This window comes from Mytilus californianus, unplaced genomic scaffold (genome assembly GCF_021869535.1).
Source record: "Mytilus californianus isolate M0D057914Y unplaced genomic scaffold, xbMytCali1.0.p SCAF_10, whole genome shotgun sequence".
In the NCBI taxonomy this organism is placed as follows: Eukaryota; Metazoa; Mollusca; class Bivalvia; order Mytilida; family Mytilidae; genus Mytilus; species Mytilus californianus.
This window is the reverse complement of record NW_026262582.1, coordinates 65,067,453-65,089,222: the sequence shown is the minus strand read 5'-3', so window position 1 is coordinate 65,089,222 and position 21,770 is coordinate 65,067,453. Positions and strand designations below refer to the sequence as shown.

The following is a 21,770-nucleotide window of genomic DNA, read 5'->3' as shown; positions in this document are numbered from 1 at the left end:
ATTAAAATTTAACGAGTAAAGGTGTCTTCGTAGAGGTCCGCGTTTATCGAATGTAAATACTGTGGATTTCGTTTTACATAAGAATTTTAATTATATACGTATCCGTCCGATCCGTGCATATAATTACTTTACTGATCGATCGCTGACCGTTGTCAAGGTAACTCTCACATAGCTTATTTTACGTATCTGACGGATTCTATGGGTCATCGATCACCGATCAGTCATCGATCAGTCATCGATCAGTCAAACATCCGTCACCAATCATTCACCGAACAGCCAAGTTCACGTCAAACAGTAACGCCTAAGGTTGCAAGTACTGTATATATATATATATATATATATATGTATGTATCAATTATCACTACGGTAACATATCTGAACATGCCGATATGCTTGAACTTTACAAATCAAATGCATACAGAATTATGAAATATATTCATATTCAGAATGTAACTGATTAAAGACTTTGTTTATCTTTCCTTTATTCATGATACTTTCACCAGATTCGTAATGATAGATTGACTTAAACTGCAATTGTTCAATTTGAGCAGTCGAAATGCGTTGATTATATATTCTAAAATGATATACAGTCACTGACCGTATATTGCCTTAATCCACGCCCATCGCCGGGATATGTGTATATGTTTACTGCCATTGACATCGAAAAAAAACTCACTGTAAAGCGAGAAGTCAAATTAAATCATTTCTCATACACATATCGACATATTTTTGTAGTTCACAAATTTTCCAATCTCATTGATCGATTAAGAAGACAAATTAAGATTACAAACAAAAACTGAGGGAAACGCATGAACCTCAAAAGGAGAGAGATCGGATACGTGGCTGACCGTCTTGAAACTATATACTTTATTACTTTCATTGTTTATTGTTGATATTGTAGTCTACAATCAGTCGAATTCGTTCAAAATCGGACTGATTTCAACAAATCACATAAATAACGTCATAGTATTATTTTGACAAGTAAGATGTCTTTTAGGGGATGAATCTTAAAAGGTTTAACAAATAGACAAAAATGAGTAGAACTAAAAGTGTATATTTGCAGTTTAAAGACAATTATATATCCTGGCTATAATTTTTTCAAAAATTTACCTACAACAGAAGTATAATCAACTTTATTCATCTTAACAATACAGACAAAATTCAATCTTCCATATTTCCTTTTTAGATTATATCAATATCTCTAAAAACGAACGGAGAATGTTGTGGTAATATTCATTTGACAATTTTAAGGTAATAACGAGATAAAAAAAAAAACACAATGTACTACATAACAAATGTTTAAATTGTACGGATAAAAGAATTCAGTACTTCATTGTTTCATAATTAAATGGAAAATCTTTGAAGTTTCCTCAAGTGAACATAAAATTGAAATATGGTACAAACGTTATCAATATCAAAATCAATATTTTAAATTTGTTTTGCTTTTATTTGGCTTAAAACGATTCTAAGCTCATCTGGCGTAACTTTGCCACTGTGAGTTTTTGCCATCACTTAGCGTCCGTCATTGTCGTCATTCGATGTACGTAGTCGTCGGTCGTCGGTCGTCCGTAAACATTTACAAATATCATCGGCTCTGAAACAAATGGGCTAAATTTAACCAAACTTGGCCATAATCATCGATGGGAGATGTGCTCGACAAACATGGCTGATATGGGTAAAAATAGAAAATAAGGGTGAGATGCAATTTTTGTCTATATGCATGGTAGAACCGTGTTAATTGATGAAATCACGATCAATGCATGGTTGTTTTTTTTTTTTATCTTTTTCCAGATTATTGCAAGTTACCGGTTTGTTCGGAAACTGTAGTTGCCTTAAGGAATGGTCACAAACATAAGAACAATTGTCTGAGGGATTCTCATTATTTGTTGACTTACTTGCGATATGTTTTTGCAGTCTTAGGTCTCCAAATACCAGAATATTCGTCTAATCTGTAATATTGCCGTTGTTGTCCTAATCAAGATTCACACAATTGGACTGAATGAAGACACACATGGCGGGTAAGGATGCATGTCGGTTGACACTTTCCTTTCGCAGCACTGCTTCTCTCTCCTTTTAGAGTTCATTCGTTTTCCTCAGCTTTTGTTTATAACCTTATAGTGTATTCTTAATTAAAGAACTTTAAACATTGGTAAACTACTGTTGCCAACCTATATACCTATATTGCACATGCGACTAAAGCTTTCAACTGCAAAAGGTGTTGTGGGATCTCAATATTTATTCTAAAATCACAAATTCCCCTATTGATAATGTGAAAGTTCAACATTAATTTAACGTCTGGTTTGCCAAGTTGTTACTGGTGACATTGACCTTGTCAACAACACTTTTTGGAAAATTTGTTAGTTAAAATACCCAAATATCTTGAGCCGCAATATCGATAAACTTGAAACACAGGGTAAATGAACGTATGCATCTAGCCAGGCAAAAAGCAAAAGAAAGTAGACCAGGGATCGAAGACATAATTTTGAAAAGAGTTAGAACTAAAAATTCATTTTAGACCAAAAAAAAACACAATGATATAATGATATTGAAAATGAAAATGAAATAAATTATTGTAAGGGGAGTAAAATCGGATATATGAAGAAAAAAAGAAAGGAGCGAACGTGAGATCTTGAAAAATGGGCAGAGTTTGGTGATAAAGAACTATTCTTATTTCAATGCGTAAAAGAGACAATTTAAAATGAATTATCTATTATATGAACAAAAGCTATGTCCACAGAAGTTGACACATGTCTAATGAATAATAGGTGGGTATCAGAAACTGCCAAAACTTCACACGTGGAACACGACAAGGATGCACTTAAATCAGCCTGTTCATATTGTATCCTACAGTTACACCAAAACCATTGCACCTAACGTATTTATCTATAAGCAAGCATTGCAGGACCTTGATTTGGAACAATACCTAAATAACCCTCTGACATGTGACTGTTCCCACTCGCCTAATATTTACAGCCCCGCTGGCCATGTTATTACTGGGGATCTAAACATATTTCAACATGAACATCTCCGAAATGTGATATCTCATGTTCCTAAGTTTAGAGAACTCCAAAACATTAATTCGAACCATATTTTTACAATATTCAGGGATTCCATTGAGGACTACGCTAGAGCATGGTTTAACGAGAAGAAGTTGAACTGGACACTTTGTCAGAATGGGTCAAAACAATCAGGTCTCTGATAAAACGTCGCATTCATAAGTTGAAATACTGTGTGAATGATTGACCAAAGTCTGTTTTCAGAGACAAATATGCTGTGAAATGTCTAGCATCTCTTCATGATAAGTATGTTGTTGTTCCCGCGGACAAAGCTTCAAATAGTATTGTCTTTGTATGTAAATCGTACAAGTACCAGTGTCTTGTAAAAGAACATATCATTTGACAAGGATGAGATGATGGCGAATCATAAGTTCTCAGTGGCTTTAATGAACATTACATTGAACAGCAAATCCGATGACTAACCTTGTTTGTATTGGATACCCAAGCTTCACAAAATTCCGTACAAACAATGGTACATTGCCGGCTCATCTGCATGTTCGACAAAAGAATTATCCATTAGATTGACAAAGATTCAGTCCGCAGTGAAAGAGGGTCTTCAAAAATACCGTGAAACTGTTTACTCGCGTAGCGGTATTAACCATATATGTGGATTCTATAAAAACTCTAAAGAATTTTCTGGATAATTTTAAATCTCGATCTTTCTCTGAAATGTGTTCTATAAAAACTTTTGATTTTTCAACCCTGTATACCACCATTTCCTTCCCCATGTGAAATTGAAAATTGCCTAAAAGAAATAATCCACAATGCTTTTAAACAAAAAAATGGTTGCATACGCTATAAATTTATTAGTTTGGGATACCAAACGGCATATTTTGTTAATAGGGAACAAAAAAGAAAAACATACTACACAGAGGAACATGTGATCAGTATGATTGAGTTTTATATTGACAACATTTTTGTTGAATTTGGAGGTAGATTTTTCCCCACCTTAGTAGCAATATACCAACTTCACCTGCATATGGGATGTACATTTCCGAACTCATTAGGTATTTAAGAGCTTGCAGCTGCTACTCAGACTTTGTAAAACGTCACCAGTGTCTGAGCAGAAAGTTGATAAACCAGGGGTATGTCAAAGAGCGTCTCGTCCTTTTTCTAAAAAAGTTCATCGGAAGATACACAGACCTTGTTGATAAATATTCCGTATCAACTTCGCAAATAATACACGATGGTCTTGAAGTATAGATTATAGGTACTGACGTTGTTTATCATCTTAATAACGTGTTATAGTATTCTTTTATTTGTCTTCGTAAATTATTACGTTTACTGTTTAGTCTAATTTTGGTTATATCTTTTGACGTGGGTCGGTTCTTATCCCTGCCGTCATTGTGTTATTGTATTATGGTAAATTTTTGTATTCTTGTCTTTCGCTTTTCCTTGTTGACATATTTCTTTGTTTTTATAGTGATTAAGATTATGATACAATGTTGACTGCTGTATCCCTATTTTTGACATTTTTACCTCTTATGTCTTTTGTTTCGTTCACACATCGTCGTCAATATGATGGAATTTTATGCAACTGTCATACAAGTAAGAGGTTTAGCTAGCTATAAACCCACGTTTACTCCACTATTTTCAAATTATAAAATGCCTGTACCAAGTTAGGAATATGACAATTGTTATATATTCGTTTGATGTGTTTAAGCATTTGATTTTGCCATTTGCTTAAGGACTTTCCGTTTAGAATTTTCCTCGGAGTTCAGTATTTTTGTTATTTTAATATTTTTTTATCCTTTTTTGTTTGTTTTGGCTCTTTAATATATTGTTCCAAAATTGAGAAATAATGAAAATTGAAGTGCATAATATTTAACTAGGTGTTCGTTTTAAGCTTATGGCACAACATTAGTTTCTATAAATACAAACGATGACCTAGCTGCTTTGAATGCAATTGAAATTTGTGGTTCGTTTTCAGGTTTATAATAATTATGAAATTATACAGAAGAAGATGGATTTGGAAAAAATAATCATGTGCAGATAAAATTGCAATGATTTATTTATGTTAATGAAGCAACAGACTTCGAAAAGCTCTAGGGGAGTTTTTTGTACATGATCAAAAGCAAGAAAAATGGTAAACAAATTATTAAAGATAATAAAATAGAAATAAACATGAAATCTTTCCATTTTAGGAAACATACTATTTATAAAATCATTAACCTTGATTTTAACTACTTTTCTGAACGTGAATGTTTAATCCAAATTAAAAAAAAAAAAAAGAATCAAGAAGCTTTTAACTATTTTTGGATAGCAATCCAACAAACTAAAACCAATCTGATGGTTAACTCATATGAAAACTGGGGGTTTAAAGAACGCTCATACATTTTAGATATGGTTACTTAATAGAATGATTATATGTGACACAATAAAGAAGATTAGACTTTATCAACATATCACAAACTATTTTATAGTACAGTATCCCTTGTTATCTTAATTTAGATAAACGTTTGAAGATTTCGTAACAGTACAAGCGGAAGAAAAGATCCAGACTGGTAGGTCCATACAAAATATAATATATGTATAAGAACATTTGTATATTCTACTCTTCACTTATTCAATCGGCAAAGATATCGATGTAAAAGAAGCAAGTTTCAATTTTGTTGGAAATTATTTTTTAAGGGGAGTGCTAATTAAAATTAGTTAATGTGCATATGTTATATTGCATTTTCTCAAGTATAGTTCGGTCATGATCGGATAACAAAGACTGAAATAAGTGTTACAGTTTAAGTTTTAAGAATAATGGCCCATGTATATTAAATAAAAAATATTAATTCATTTGAGAGATTCACTTTATCTCTGCAAATAACTAGTTTACATTAAAGTAACATAAGCGGTTTGTATCAGTCATACTTTCGTTTACACTTAAGAAAGAATGATATGGCTTATCTATATTTGTGAAAACGGTCATGTTAGAAGTGTTCACTATGAGTATGATTGTTTATATTTGCATCCCATTAACTGAAAACAATTCCAGCTTTTTGTTTTCTATCTTATATTCATCGTTAGGTAGCATATAAACTATCCAAATGATATGTGTCTCCCGAAGGAAATTAAATAATGCTTTCAAAACGTTTTTCTTTTTCGTTGTATATGATATGACATATGCATGTTTTATATGACCAATATGTCTCTACATGCCCTATAATTTCGAGATTGTGCGTTAAAGTATGGCACCTTTACATAATTTGGTTTATTCGGCATACTAAAGATAGAAAATCCTCCAATCGAGATATTTGTAAATAATGTATGAGAAGGAACAATCATAAGAATGGTCGGCATGGTATGCGTGAAGGTAAAAAATTCGGCAACTAAACACATCTTTAAAGTTGCAAAAACGTCGTTTTTTGTCATAAACGTTTTCAGTGGTGGTTATTTGACGTCACAAGAAAACCAACAATACCATTTCTCAAGAAAACATAAAGATATTATTTTAAGGATCAAAGTACTGAATTATATGTCGAGCATGAACAAAAACATGACACCTTTTAACTAAATCATGCACATGAATTTTCACTTATCTTCAATGTTAAACTATAGCTTCGATCAGTTTCAGAACATTAAATAAAGGCATTAGATGAACAACTCTGAAAGACTAACAGAAACGTTATGTTGATGTTATTGTTTACTGTTTAATACAATAGTCATATATAAAAAAAAATAGCTACATACAATCGAAGCTTATCTATTTAAGTAAATTCGAAAAAAATTCTCATGTTTCCATAACATGTAGATACTGTTTTTGCATTCCGAATTGTTTTACTAGATCATTCCTCAATCCTCCAAATCATGACACAATCACTGTACCAAAAGCTTCATGGAATAACATCGTTACTACTTGTACAAAAGACCCAATTCAAGCATTGTAAACAATATAAGTAAACGTGTATACTATAATCGCTCAATTTGAGAAGTTGACTATATAAACTTTATAAATGTCATATACAATCATTGACAGTTAGTGGCCTGAGCCACAACAATTGCAAAGCCTCCTGTTTTCTCCGTTTGTAAGACTAATCCTTATGAGTTAAAATGTCGAGTATATACAATGTTCTTGCATACATGTAGGACTATGAACCACGATGGTACTCCGAATCGCGATGGTCACGCTGAATTCTAATAGTGGTATTGTGATACTATCTTATTGCCACATGGAGCTACGCCGAGTTGTGTTGGTGGTAACGCTAAAGCGCCAATCATTACATAAACTATATTTCCAATGTTTTTCATGTTTTTCATGTTCAATGTGGACGTCATTTCGTTTGTTAGAAGCAGCTTTTCGGGTTTTCAAGTAAATCGTCGAGAGTATGCAGCAAAATTGATTAGGACGACCTCTTTATTTGAAATGAAACTGTAACTACTGATTGACATTATATGAAATATTTCTTCTATTCCAAATGTTACAAACACCGTTTAAAGAGATTTACAATAAAGGTATCGATGAAACTCTGATATTAGCAGGGTACTTACAGATTATAATCAAACACAATACGATAATAACATTATCCTTACTTTTATGATTAACAGCAGAATGACATTTTTTTCACCGATTCTGTCATTTCAAACATGCACATACATATCGCCAATACCAAAATGCTAAAGATATGTCATTGACAATAATGAATGAAAAGTTATATTCTAACCTATAATGAATCTACTTTTTATCATATGTGCACACCGGTAGGTCGTAAACTAGTAATCGTCCGACATTTAAACCATCGCACTTCAGTGTGACCAGCATTCCTCAGCGTTCTTTTGCACCCGAGTCCTACATATATATGCCAGGACTATGACTAAACAAGGAAATTAGAATAAATGCAATTTACTTAAAGAAAGTGAAGGTAAAACACAAACAGAAAACTTCCTTCATTCTCTCTTTTGATAAATCGATTCAAACGTATTGATTAAATAACTTTTCCTGAACATTGATATATTTTTCAGAGTTTTGGTTAATGAATCAGCTTATCTGAATCGTTACTGTTATTGCATTAATACGTAAACCGTACAGATTTCAAACCTTAATAACTTTGTTTACTGTATTTCAGATACATATTTGTGGATTTGATGATATGGAGAGATATTTAACGTTACTTCTGGTTTGTACACATGGAATCTGACCATTTTGATTATGTAACACCATTATCTATAATGTTTGAAATTCTAGTATATAAAACTTCATCTCAGATATTATACCAATAGTCATTCGTAGTTACGGATGACATCTGTCCTGTTGTGATAAGGGTTTGTTGGTTTAGTAGCAGATTTTTCTATTAGAAGCATTTTTTTTCTACTTACTTGTTTTTAATTCGCTGGGGACTGACCTCATGCAATACATTTACAAGGAGAATGGAAAGAAAATATTGTTAAATTAGCTTATTGATGATACGCTATTTTAAACTTAAATGGTTATATTAACTTTGCAGGAAACAAAGAAATGATAACAAAGAATCTAAAAAGAAAGAAAAAATGAATTAAGTCTTTTAAGTTATGACAACATTTTCCAGTTAAAATTTCAAATTTTATGCAGCAATATTCCATAAGCATACACCGGAAGTTCAACCTAGTTTCAACAAAAAGAAAAAAAAATAAGTTGGAAAATTGACAAATGCTACACAAATATGAAGACAAATATAATTATTCTTGATCAAAATTGTTATTAAATAGAGATTTTTTTTAATACTATTGCATAGAAATAACCTTATTAAAATAAGGCAATTAATAATTCCACAGAATGGTCAGTTTATGTATTTTTAAATATAACGATTATCTGTACTTAAACATTTTAAACAACACGTTTTGGTTAAACTACGACATTACTGTAGTCTTGATTTTACAAATAAACTATACTTTAGATTTGGTAACTGGCTAATCGTCACTTTACTTAACCAATGTTGTTTTTAGATTTACTCTAATACGTTTAACTGTCACTAGGCCGTTACTGCTGCTAAGGATGCTGAAAGGGTATCATCTAATAAGCTAAAAGAAGCTTCCGGTAGAAGCTATAATTTTATGTTATAATTTAGCATCATAAAAACAGTAACAACAACAAATAAATACCGTATCTATGATATAACACCTCAAATCAGTCTGGCTAGGACGACAAATCCAGGTAAAGTTCATCGACCGAGTGGTTGTAACAATTAAAGGAAATATAAGCTAATAATGTGGTACACCAAACACGCGTGCGCCTACATCAGTCTCTTTAATGGCTTTGGAATCAAGATAGTTAAATGACCGCATCAAATATGAAGTTGAAAAAAAGCAAAAATAAATTAAAAAAAAGCACTGCCAAATCTCGCTGAGGACATTATCCCTGAGCGTTAAAAAAAAAGTTTTTCGAACAATGTTATGAGTAAATAACACTTTGATTGCATTACTTTTTCAAAGGACTATTTCTTTTCATCTAAATATTTGGTCAAGATCGTACTTACTTAAAACTATTTCAAGAACAATCGTAAATTTATTTTTTATGAATATTATTATTAGAAGCCCAAATAATTAACATACATCAATGAAGCTTAGAAACCTAAGCAATCGGTTCTGAATTGCAAATTACCCTATTTGAAATACTAGAAATTAAGTATGATCATAATAACTCTATGTTTCTTTTAAGTTTCTACAACCTAGCTGGACATTATATGAAAGTTTCCTTTGCCCATCTTTATCTGAGTGGAGATTTAGATCCAGTTGGTACTGCAACAGTACATCAAAAGAAAGATATACATGTTTGTACCATGAAATTCAACAAACATATGTAGAATCTTGTATATATAAACCTGACTCATTAGATCCCGGTAAGTCCTTACATTGTTTTTTCGGATCTATATAAATCAAGGCATCGGTAGTTTACCAATGCTCAGATCTTACAAATCGATTGAGAATAAACATGAGGTAAAACAAACACATGCGGGATTCGCAAGGTGAGTGTCTCCTTTTATCCATGCATTATGTAACTAAGTTATCCATAGATAAATATCAGAACATGTCTCTTCTGCACATCCAACTCAAAACATGTGGATCTAAATGGGATTACCTCTAATATTGTTCACTGTATTGACTGTACTCGTTGTTGGCTTGTCTATGTCGGTGAAACACGGCTAAGACTGCAAGAAAGGGTGAATGGTCACAGGTTTTATGTTTATGATCCAGAAAACAAGGAATTTTCTCTTTGGACACCCTAACCAGCCTGATCATTCAATTTCTTCTAAAAGATCTTTTAATCATATATAAATCATTTCATTCAACAAATTTACCAATATTCAGTACACAATATCGATTTCAAATAGACGACTTCCGGATTGGCCACTTGTATGTTATCATTTAAAGGAATATACTGCAGTTGTAAATGAACTCATCATAGATACCAGGATTAAAATTTTGTTAAAAAGGTTCAATGAAATACGGAGTTGAAGTGTTTGCGGGACAAATAATTCCGAAAGGTTTTTATAAGATTATTGCATTTGTAAGTAATAATTATCTTGTTTGACGAGATTACTTTTGCCAAAATTATCTAAACGTTTACCTTACATTATAGAATGACAAAAACAGTAAACAATTAGTGGGATATCCAAAATTGTCAATCATGCTCAGTGTTGTTTTCCAAAGACCTTTTACCCGGCGGTGAATAATACGGTTATTCACCGGACGACACAATTTGTCGAGTTTATTCACCGGCCCTAACAATTTGGACGAAAATATCTGAATTCATTCACACTGCGTGGTTATTGATTAGCCAATAGATTTGTTCAATTATACCATGAGGTATATTTAATAGTGGATATCCAGTTTTTTATTTTTATTGATGAATATGACTTACATTAGCATTTGTCCAAAAAAGTTATTTATAATATTTGATATGTTTTATTTACCTCTCCAGGGATTGTTTTTTCCTATATTTTTATAGGATGATTAGAAATCAATGGTAGAACATAACTAGCATATCAGATCGGTTCATTTAATACTTTTATGCATTGTATTAAACTATATTTTTGTCGATTTTAGTATTGTATGGTTGGATCTGTTGGCCTCCCAAATGTATCCAAGTATATCGAAGAGTGGAGATTTATTTTTTATCTACGCGATCCATGCATTGTGTTTATTTTACAAAGATTTAAATCGTTTTACATTTTAGATATATTCATGTTTCAATTTTTCAATCTTTGCATTTGTCATTTGAATTTGCAATGGCTATTTTAAACCTTTTCACAAGTGAGCAATATTTTTGGACAGTACAACTGTCAAGGCAAGTAAATAAAGGCAACAGTAGTATACCGCTGTTTGAAAGTCATAAATCGATTGAGACAAAAACAAATCCGGGTTACAAACCAAAACCGAGGGAAACACATCAGCTATAAGAGTAAAACAACGAAACAACAGAAACACTGAAGTGAACAAAAAACAAACGACAATGCAACACACACAGAAACGAACTATAAGATATTAACTGCCATTTTCCTGACTGGGTACAGGTAAGCACGTATAGCTAATTAGAGTTTACTACTTGAAATTCTTTAGTTTTAGATAATCCTTGTTTTAGTTAAATTCTTGCACAATAACTGTACTTATATAATTTTAAAAACAAACTATCATCTAATTGGTTTCTATGATCCTATCAGATACTATAATACATAGTATTTAGAATAACAAATAACAAGTCGGACTATATCTTCTGATTGAAGAAAAAAATCATTTGTTGTAGGTGAACAGTACATTATAAGTCATCATCCTCGAGGTGTTAACTGCATAAACGAAAACAGATTCCAGCCATTCCGAATCTTGTTAAATGGTGGTCCTGAATGTGTTTTTAGACGTTCTGTGTGCAGTGAAGAAGGACAAATTATATTCAATAATGGGACCTCTAAAGACGATCGATCATGTCGGTGTAATTTTGAAAAAGGTTTTGCTTTAAATATTACAACAAAATATCCGTGCCTATGTATACCATCAGAGGAAGATTGTTCGTGTTACAAAAAACATTGTCCAATTGGTTACGTTCTGACACCTGGTAAGTTAAATATGTTCAATGTACATCAGCTAGGCATTATATAAGGTTTGAATGTGAAAAGATTTTCCACTCAATTTTACTTATTTTGTTACTGACTTATGTTAGTAATTATATCTCTAATTATTCGTGTTTTTGGTTTTTTTTTATTAACAGATTATTACGTGTTAATGTCAAATCAGCCCATGGTTAGAGAGTATCCATTGTTCAAGACACACGCATTTAAACTTGATCAACAAAAGTTCTTTAGAGTTTCAAATTGATTTTACGGATGGTTATGTCAGATTTGTGTGGTTGTAGACTTATCCTAATTTAATAGTCAAATATTAGAAAATGGTTCATGTTTGAAAAGCAAAGTACGGCTTTTTTCACGTTATAAATTAATGTCTATTAGAGGCCAACAAGCATTAAATAAAAAAGAATTGTTTATGTTGAGACTTTAGGGATTACTCTTTAGTATTCATTTTTATTTTTACCATTAAATTTCTTTTTTCAGATTATGTTTGTGTTCATAGAAATAGCAGAACATATATCTCTTCTTGTCCAGACATAGGTCCAAGACGGTAACTATTTACATGGTTTTCACTATATCTCATCATATGTAGTAGAATTGCCAATGAGACAAATTTGCACTAGAGACGAAACGAAGTTGCGAAGATAACAGCTAAATATCTATGAAGGAAATCTCTTGATAGATCTATCATCTTTTAAAATGGATATTGAACATAGATGAACATTTTGTTAAGGTGTATACATCTGTACTATTTTGAAAGGGTATTAATGAATCTTGCAACCTAAGTTTTTGGTGGTCATGAAATAAATGGTAGATGAGTATCTGAGAAAATGAGTCGTATTCAATTATAACCAGGACGTGAATAATATGACCCTTGTAATACTCAAAACAGTATTACTCTCCTAAATGCTAGGGTATGGGGTGATAAATGAGTTTTTAGACGATTTAGATAACAGTTTTTATATTTGATACTGTCAGAACTGTCTTTAAATTTCTTCATCAAGGGTTAAATTAAATACATCATCCAATAGTTTAACATAAAATGTGAGCAATATCAGTCTATAGTTGATATGTATCGTCGTAGATTATGAGTGGTTTTTTTTTCTTTAAAAATTGCATGACTGTATTGGCAATAAATACTTCTGTATATCTGGATGGATCTTTTTTTGCATGAAATGAAAGCAGCATACATTTTGGTCTACATTTGTAGAAACTTGTCTTGCTAAGAGCAAACCGACATATAACTTTCTGTTTATTGAAAACTATTTGCTTGTATTATACATAATTAAATGTCTACTTTACACAACACGTGGAATGACTGTTTTGAAAGGAATTCGAGCGATGGAAGTCGAGAAAACCCTCGTCGGTATAAATTTAACAAAAGCCCGACAAATCCTCCTCTTGAATAAAATGTTTTCTCATCATAAATAAAATGTAAAAGTATATCATTATGGTTCTAAGAGTACCTGTATGAAGAATATGCTTTTTTTGTCATTTATTGAATGAATCTTTAAAAATGATAAATCTCTCATTTATTGTGTGACTTCGGTTATTCAAATATTAAAAAAAACTTATGTCTTGATCAATAAACATTATATACGAACAGGAAGGTTATCAACATTTAAATTGGTTATAGATTGAATAAAAAATGAAATAATTAACCGATATTCTAATCTCATGAATCCATCAATGTGATAACATCCTACGCGTATCAAATGCACGTATAGAGAACGAACCCGTCCGCGTCCACATGGTTAGCGTCTATCTATTTATGCATGCATTACCGTCATGCTAGCCTTTGTAGTGTTTCAGTTATTGTTCATCAGAACTCTGATGGAGCACAATCTTGTCAATAAGTCTTTGTACGTGCGCAAAGTATACATTTTGATATGTACACGAGATATGATGAGCAGAAATGGTTTGTTACTGCACATGCATCCATTTAATTAGAGAGCTGAAATCATCCTGTTCGTCGAAGATTTAATTTTAAATAATAATTTATGTCAATAACAAGTGAAATGTCAAGATATGAAGAGTAGACCTTCAGGTTTTTTTACAATTCTTATTTCTATTCACTGAGATATATGAGATGCTATATCTCACCGAACTTTGGACTATTAATTGACAGGACCACATCATAACTATTTCAAGAAATGGAAAACTGAGACCTTGACAATATACTTTTGTCAGTTTGTCTTTTAAAAGTTTGTGTATAAATTCTGCTCCATATGAGTACAACAAAATTTTGTATCATTTAAAATACCAAATATTTATTTAAACATAAGTACACTACACTTAACAAATATGTTGTCGATAAAAGCGCTATATTTGTTGCTAAGACATGACTTAGGCAAAATCCCTTTGATCTTGCTGTGGTAAAATCTGGATAATGCACAGGTCAGGTGTGCATTAACTACTTCATTTATACTGCCCAGGTCACATGTACTTTACGCCAATTCCAGATGTTCGAATCCATTGTACAATAATTTACGTTTGTTGATTCCATTGCAACTACAGATATTGTCTTTCTCTATTTTGTAAGAAATATCAAGTGGATACATGTATCTGTACTCGATATAAAAATCAGCCACTTGATAAAACATCAGAATAGAAATCATAGAAAAACAAAAGTAGTAGCATTACAATCAACAAAGTACCCGTCTAAATAAGAACACAGTTTGTTATAATACTCAAATTATTTTTTCTATCAATATAATTGTCATTTAAAAAAAAAACATAAATTCAGTGCTTGCGGTAAATGAATATAAATCATCGACATTTTCCTAATATGGTCTATCAAACATTTTTATGACAAAAATAAATGTTCTATAATTCAAAAGTTATGTCACAGCCTGACACAGAGAAATGAATAAACAAATAATTTATCATACATTTCTTTGTACGGCTTAAAAAACCAATACTAACGATTTAATGTTAAAAATTGAATATTTCTAAAGTTCACAAATTCGATACGAAATTGAAAACAAAATTCTGGAAATAACTGTTGCTTGGCAGTCCACGATATTTTCCTTCTGATTTTGATTCATTAAATGCATTTTCTTTATTTTCAATATAATCCTGTTCAGGTAGGATTGCACGAATTATCTGTCAATGTATTGGGATGCTCAAGTTTGATCTGCTTATTAGATTGATTCAAAATATTAGACACATCTTTGAGCATAGAATCAGCAGGTCTTTTGTAGGTAAGAACAGCCTTTTCACTTCTATGACCTGTTCTGTCCATTATCATTTGCTCACCGACTCCTGCTTGGTACAATCTTGTTGCAAGTGTTCTTTTCCCCGAGTGGTTACTAAAATTCCACTTTAGTTCTCCCTTTTGGCATATTGTTTTCATGAGTGTCCCTAATCTATTAGCACCCAGTATGTGGTCAAACTTAACAGAACCTTCTGACAACGCAGGCCTACGATAAAAGGACTGCTAACAGATTAATCAATTCATATATTGCATTCATATACATCTTGTACGAGTCAAGTATCTGACAATCTATGTCTAAATATTGTTAGACAGATTTTGGTGCAATATAGCGATGGCGTAGCCTTCCATTATACGGTTTATTATCCTTACCCCGGAAATCAATAAAGTTTCCGTTATCATCTTCTCCTAACTGTATTTGTGAAATTTGCAGATAACGATCACGTAGACCAAAATATCTACAGTTGAAGAAAAAAACCCAGTATGCAATAAACTTTCGGATGAATGATAACCAAACATAGACTTATCCTAAAATTTGTCTACCTGTTCAACTGAAATCGGATCTGCCTGATTAACATTTATACCATAACCATATAATGTTCATGATATAAAAGCAAGTAGCCGAATATTATTGTAAATTAATTTGGACTCACGAGGTTAGATAATTGTAAGACACATGTAGAATTTTATAATATTAGTACAGTTTTCAAAACGTTTATCAAACCGAGTTAATGAGTCAAGCTCCCACAAGTGATTTTCACAGTTCACTGTGGCATAGTGTTCTTAAAACACTGTCTTATTATTTAAGGAGGCGTTGCACTGACATACAAATTTAATTCTGCCCATTCGATATGTGTCTGACCGAATTAGAAGCCTGTTATTCTGGGATTGATGTCTGTCATATTTGCTTCTTGTTTGTTGTCATTTGGATATACTAGGTGTTCTTCTTTAAGGGCATACGATACAGTTACAGGGGTGGTAATGACGTTGCTAACGTAAAATGATATTTTCGCGACGTCAAACTGTGCTGTATCGGGAAAAAATGCAATTTTCGACGGTTTTTTTTTTTTTTTTTATTATTATTTAAACTGATTTAACTTGAAAACGAGTACATGGACTCGTCTTTGTTAAAATGGCATTAGGTTTGATTACATATGAAGATTATTTGTAGCTAAAAAGTTAGATGTGTCTATCCAAAGGCGAGAATGTAAAAAACAACAACGAAATTTTGAGTAATTGACTAAAATTTCGACTACCTTTATCTATTAAAGTAGCATATGAAGGTATATTTTTTTATTACCTATTTGAATTGCTTAGGTGACAAATAGCTTGTATGCAAATATTCGTAAAACATTCATCGTGGGATCGGAACTGTATCGTATGCTCTTAATGTCATTCCGGGCTTACTAAAAATGACTACTAGTATACGATATTAGGTTTTATTCATTGTTAAGTGCCTATATTTGTTAATAACCTCGTCCTTTAGTATCAGGTTGAAAGTCTTCTTGGGAATCTTATCACATCCTACTATTTTTTTTTTTATTTACATAAGCAGGCTACAATTAATTTATATAAATGTGCATTTTGTTACCATACTACAACAATGATATCGTGTACCTGTACGCAAGACATAAAGTTTGTTGGTTAGATGTTTTTGTTATTACTGGCGTTAAAGTTTGAAAACACAAACGGCGATTACTTTAATATGCTTTCGAAGTACACACACAAATTCGATGTTGTATATCTCTTTTCTTTATAATAAATTCTGCTGTGATTTATTACATGATTTTGATATTTAATACTGTAAATTCAGAAATTATTGCGTGCATTTATTATTGCGATTTTGTCATTTTAGACTAAAATGCGATTATAATTTTTGCGATATTGAGAAAATTCCTGTTTAATTCATATAAAAAATTTCAAAATGCGAGTTTAAATTATTGCGATATAACCCTGTCGCATTTTTCGCAATAATAAAAACATCGCAATAATTTCTGAATTTACAGTAACCGGGTCAGAAAAGTTCGGACGCACGACATTTATAAAGTTATTTTCAGTTAAGGGTCTAGTATTTAACTTCTTAGCTTCTAAATGTAGTTCTTGAAACTTGTGTCACCAATTAGATGCAACACTAATTTATTAATTTTAAAGCCTAACACGATTTAAAAAAAAAAGAAAACAAGTTTAAGATACAACAAACAACAAAAATATCGTAGGGGATTGAAAAGTATTCGTTATTTTTGTTTTAACCGCATGAAGCTTTATTTTTTGGTGAGAAGTTTGACTGATGCTCAACTCCACTTCCACTGTCATCCCCTTTGCCTGCTAAGGTTTTTCACAAAGCTTTTGAATTTACGCTTTATATTTTAAAACTAACCAGAGATCAGAAGCGTTTTGGGTGCAATATCATTCCCTTTGGAAACAAACAAACAAGTTATTTATAAGTTGTTATTGGCTTTAAGCTATCTTTCACTAACCACGAATACTTTTATATCAGTAATTCGTTATCTTTTTGATAGTTAAAAAAGGTATATGTCTGTCCCAAGTCAGGAGCCTGTGATTCAAAGGTAGTCGTTAGTCGCTGTGTTTGTTATTTGTATTTTATTTATTGATGTAGCAAACAAGGTGTCGTTAGTTTTCTCTATTGAATTGTTTCAAATTTTGTCATTGTTTCTACTAACGTTCGTTAGTGGATAGTTGTCTCATTTTGAAATACTTTTCATATTACATTTCCACTTTGTTAATGTCCTTCAAAAGACGATAACATTATCACAACAAGTTGTATCATGTGTCATTTTGTTTCTTAAAGTACAACATCAGAAAAGCTCCTAACTGTTTTTGATTTGTATCTGTCACTCATTACATTTAAAATGATAATTTGACTGTTTTATTTTTTCAGATCCATAATTGAAATAAATTGTATATATATTTCAGTTTGACAAAAGAAGGCAACAACAAATTGCAAAATATACCGAACGACGACAGTCATGGTAATATGCAACTGAAAATTCTACTTTTTTATTATCTTTTATCTGAGGCAATGCTTACCTTTCAAATTTTTAAAAACACATAACGATGGTACATAATAATGGACTTTTCCTGAAAATTTCATATCAAGCGTTCTGATTTAACACTTATAAAAAGTTAAACTAGCAGTCTGTCCATTCGTTCGAACCAATTTAAATAGTTCATTTTGATGGGATTATAATGAACGTAATATGATTGAGAATAAGTTAAAGTTGACACATCATAGAATAGTTGCGTTTTTAACTTCGTGTGTGGGTAAGGCTTAACTGTGTACCCGCCAGTCTCATGCAACATATAATGTTTGCTAAAATATTTATTATAACATCCCGTTTTATGTATACAGTGATATGCGAGGAGGTTTGTCCATTCATCCGTTCGTTCTTTGGATCAACTTTTGTGTCCGATACTGCTCCCTTTAACTGTTTGATTTTATACAATAATACCTCCAATTCATCACCAGTTTTATAAGCCATGGCTTTGTCAGTTTATTTTCGATCTATGAGTTTGACTGTCCCTCTGGTATCTTTCGCCCCTCATTTATAAATAAATTCGAATTCCGCAATATCTAATACTCTGTAAATAGATTTGTTTCCAATGTGTATTTTCTGGGTTTTTTCACTGGTGCTTTCAATTGCCCTGATGATATCTTATTTCCGTCACTATACCCAACAGAACGAAGTTCCGAAAGGTATAAAGTTTTTGATCCGTCCGTTTGTACGGGTGACATATAAGGAGCAGGATCTGCTTACCCTTCCGGACCACCTGATATCAACCCCAGTTTTTGGTGGGGTTCGTGTTCCTCAGTCTTTAGTTTCTACGTTGTTTTTTGTGTACTATTGTTTGTCTATTCGTCTCGTTCTATTTTAGCCATGGCATTTTCTGTTTATTTTCGACTTATGAGTTTGAATGTCCCTCTGGTATCTTTCGCCTCTCCTTTGTAGAAATCAAGGACATACTTTGTAGATGTACATATCGTCAGGACTGGCATCTTGACATTTACCTGTGATTCACCTATATTATTTCTTAACTAAAATATTGTAAAACTTTGAAAAAAAATGAAATTGTTTAAAGATATATATTGAAACATTAACAAACCATTATTTTTACAATAATTGCTTTTTCATAAATTTGTGTTCGAATATTACAAGAAATTAGGGCATTGTGTGTGCCTATGAGTTTTTGAACTTAGGAATCTGGTGATATTTTGTTTGCCCAGTATCAATGTGGGATCGTGGTGTAAGTGATCGTGCTCACAAAGGTTATTTAATTATATTTGTCAGCATACGTTATCCTCGTTTTTGATATTGTGGACAATGTATTAAATATTTCTTTTCAGATAACCTCGAAACTTCGAAAGTACTAGCAATGATTATCTCAGCTTTAGTTTTGTTTATTGGTATGAGCTTAAATTATTCAGATGATACATTGCACCACTGGTAACAAAGAAAATACATCCAAGTCAAAGTATAAACAACAAATGTTAAAGTTTCATTTATCTTTAACCGATATTTCACTTACAAATACAAGATGAACAAACCTTAGTTGCTGCATAATATATATCTATTATGAACACCCCGTAACCATGCATGGTAACTTTAAAAAAAACACTGAGTTATATTTTTTTTCTAGGCACTACTGTTTGAATAGTAAAATTATCGCGCGAGTTGATAACGGTTTTGGAATCCACTAATCATAAATTATGTTACATAATAGATTTCATAAAAACGGCAGTTTTAATAAAATATTATTTAATTTTTAACATAAATAAAGGGAATAAACTAAAGATGAATTAATTTTTTGTCTTTTTATTTATTTTTACACTGAATCGATTATATGCATACGATTCTCATTAACATTTCGGTATCTGATATGTTAAAGAAAGTTAAGCGTAACTTAATACATATTGATTTGCTATTGGTCGGAGAGTATGTTCAATATCCAATTATGGCCCGTAGAAAAGTTGAATTTCCATAAATGTCAACATGAGAAAGTTATTTCACTGAGAGCGCAGCCCGAAGTGAAATAATTTTTAAGGGTTGACAATTTTTGGATATTCATCGCTTCTAAGGGACCACAATTGTTTTATTATACCGAACTAACAGTGGAAGGGTCTTTTGATTCATTGAAAAAGCACTTACCTTATTTAGTAGCAAACACAAATTGACGTTTGAAAATACATTTGTGTATTAGAATTTCTCGTATGTACAACAAAGGTAAAATCGTTTTGTAAAATATTGATAGCCCTGAAAAGGACCGTTTATAAGAGATATTATTGACACTATATGCATGTCCAATGCCTTATTTCCCCGTCTCTCGATGGGCTTCCTGTGACGTAAACGTTGCCAATTGGTTTATTTGTCAGTGACGTCATTTTCATGGGAGATAACTCGTACAAATCAAGAAACGCAAAAAGTTATTCGCCGGTGAAAAATAGGGTTATCCACCGCTGGTGTATATTTTTGGGGTTATTCGTCCTTCCTTGATATTTAAAAATTAAAATTAACTGACTTATTCCATGTCACGTGATAACGTGTTACCCAATCAAATGGTTTGTAATACATGTAAGGTATTATAATTATAATTGTTACTCGTATTGTTTTCACAAGATACAGGCAATCATAAGCTATGATAAAAACTAAACTACATATTTTAAAATGTAGAAAAACTTTTGCCTAAGCTTTTGGAAGTTTAGATATTTCAATTTTTCAAAATATTTATAAACGGGTGATCCTAGTGGTGACGGTAATGAAAGATGCAACGATACATGTTGTAGGTATGGTTTCGAATCCTATACCAGGATTGAAAAGGTTTTATCTATTTCTTTAGCATCGAGATATTAATATTTTTAATCACAGAGAATATAACGAATTTATATTTTTCACAGTATTTGAATCTGTTTGGGTTTTGACTGTTAAAGAATTATGTGTAAAAATAACATTTATTTTTCTATAGTTTCACTTCATTGTTGAAATAATGTCAATTTTCGACCACTCAAATTAAAACTGATTGATTGAATGTATTACATTACAATGTTCATTAGTAAATATTTGTAATGATGAAGAACAATATGAAAGTATGCTACCTCTTGGTACTCGGTATCTGGCACGGATATACGGATATTGTGTTATTAAGGTTTATAAAATTAAGATAATTATTTAAAATTCAGGAATAAGTCTCCCTCGTGCAAAGCTCTGTTTCCTTGTGCGTCTCAGACTTTACTTTTTTTTCTTTTGGTTTATTAGCTCCTAAATTCGTCATTAAATTTTTGATTTCAAATATTTCGGTCTGTAGATGTAAAACCACTAATTCATAGTACGTCACATACGGTTGCATACGAAAAAGGATCGAAAAATGATATTCTATTGAATTTGACAGTTGTAGGATTTGAGTCATAAACAATTATATTGCGTATATAAAAGGACTATTCCTTTTTTATTTGGTGTTTCTATA

The 21,770-nt window shown here is 31.7% G+C and overlaps 1 protein-coding gene and 1 long non-coding RNA gene across 2 annotated transcripts in view; both read left to right on the top strand.

The window, feature by feature from the left end:
* LOC127719027 (uncharacterized) overlaps positions 1-5,545 on the top strand; it is a 29,734-nt gene extending 24,189 nt beyond the window's left edge. The window contains exons 2-3 of the long non-coding RNA XR_007990111.1: positions 4,987-5,142; positions 5,508-5,545. This is a non-coding gene — a long non-coding RNA (uncharacterized LOC127719027). The remainder of the gene's footprint in view (positions 1-4,986; positions 5,143-5,507) is intronic.
* A 2,565-nt stretch (positions 5,546-8,110) lies between these two features.
* Positions 8,111-12,633, top strand: LOC127719133 (uncharacterized). The gene is made up of 4 exons (XM_052225158.1): positions 8,111-8,161; positions 9,679-9,859; positions 11,764-12,069; positions 12,563-12,633. Exons 1-4 carry the CDS (start codon positions 8,135-8,137, stop codon positions 12,631-12,633), a joined length of 585 nt encoding a protein of 194 aa, XP_052081118.1. The 5' UTR covers positions 8,111-8,134.
* Positions 12,634-21,770: the final 9,137 nt, after the last annotated feature.

What these genes read in the sequence shown, in the direction of transcription:
- LOC127719133 (XM_052225158.1), top strand. Translation starts at nt 8,135, where the DNA reads ATGGAGAGATATTTAACGTTACTTCTG. An exon ending in GATATTTAACGTTACTTCTG is followed by an intron (nt 8,162 to 9,678) that starts GTTTGTACACAT and finishes GTTTCTTTTAAG; the next exon opens with TTTCTACAACCTAGCTGGAC. An exon ending in ACCTGACTCATTAGATCCCG is followed by an intron (nt 9,860 to 11,763) that starts GTAAGTCCTTAC and finishes CATTTGTTGTAG; the next exon opens with GTGAACAGTACATTATAAGT.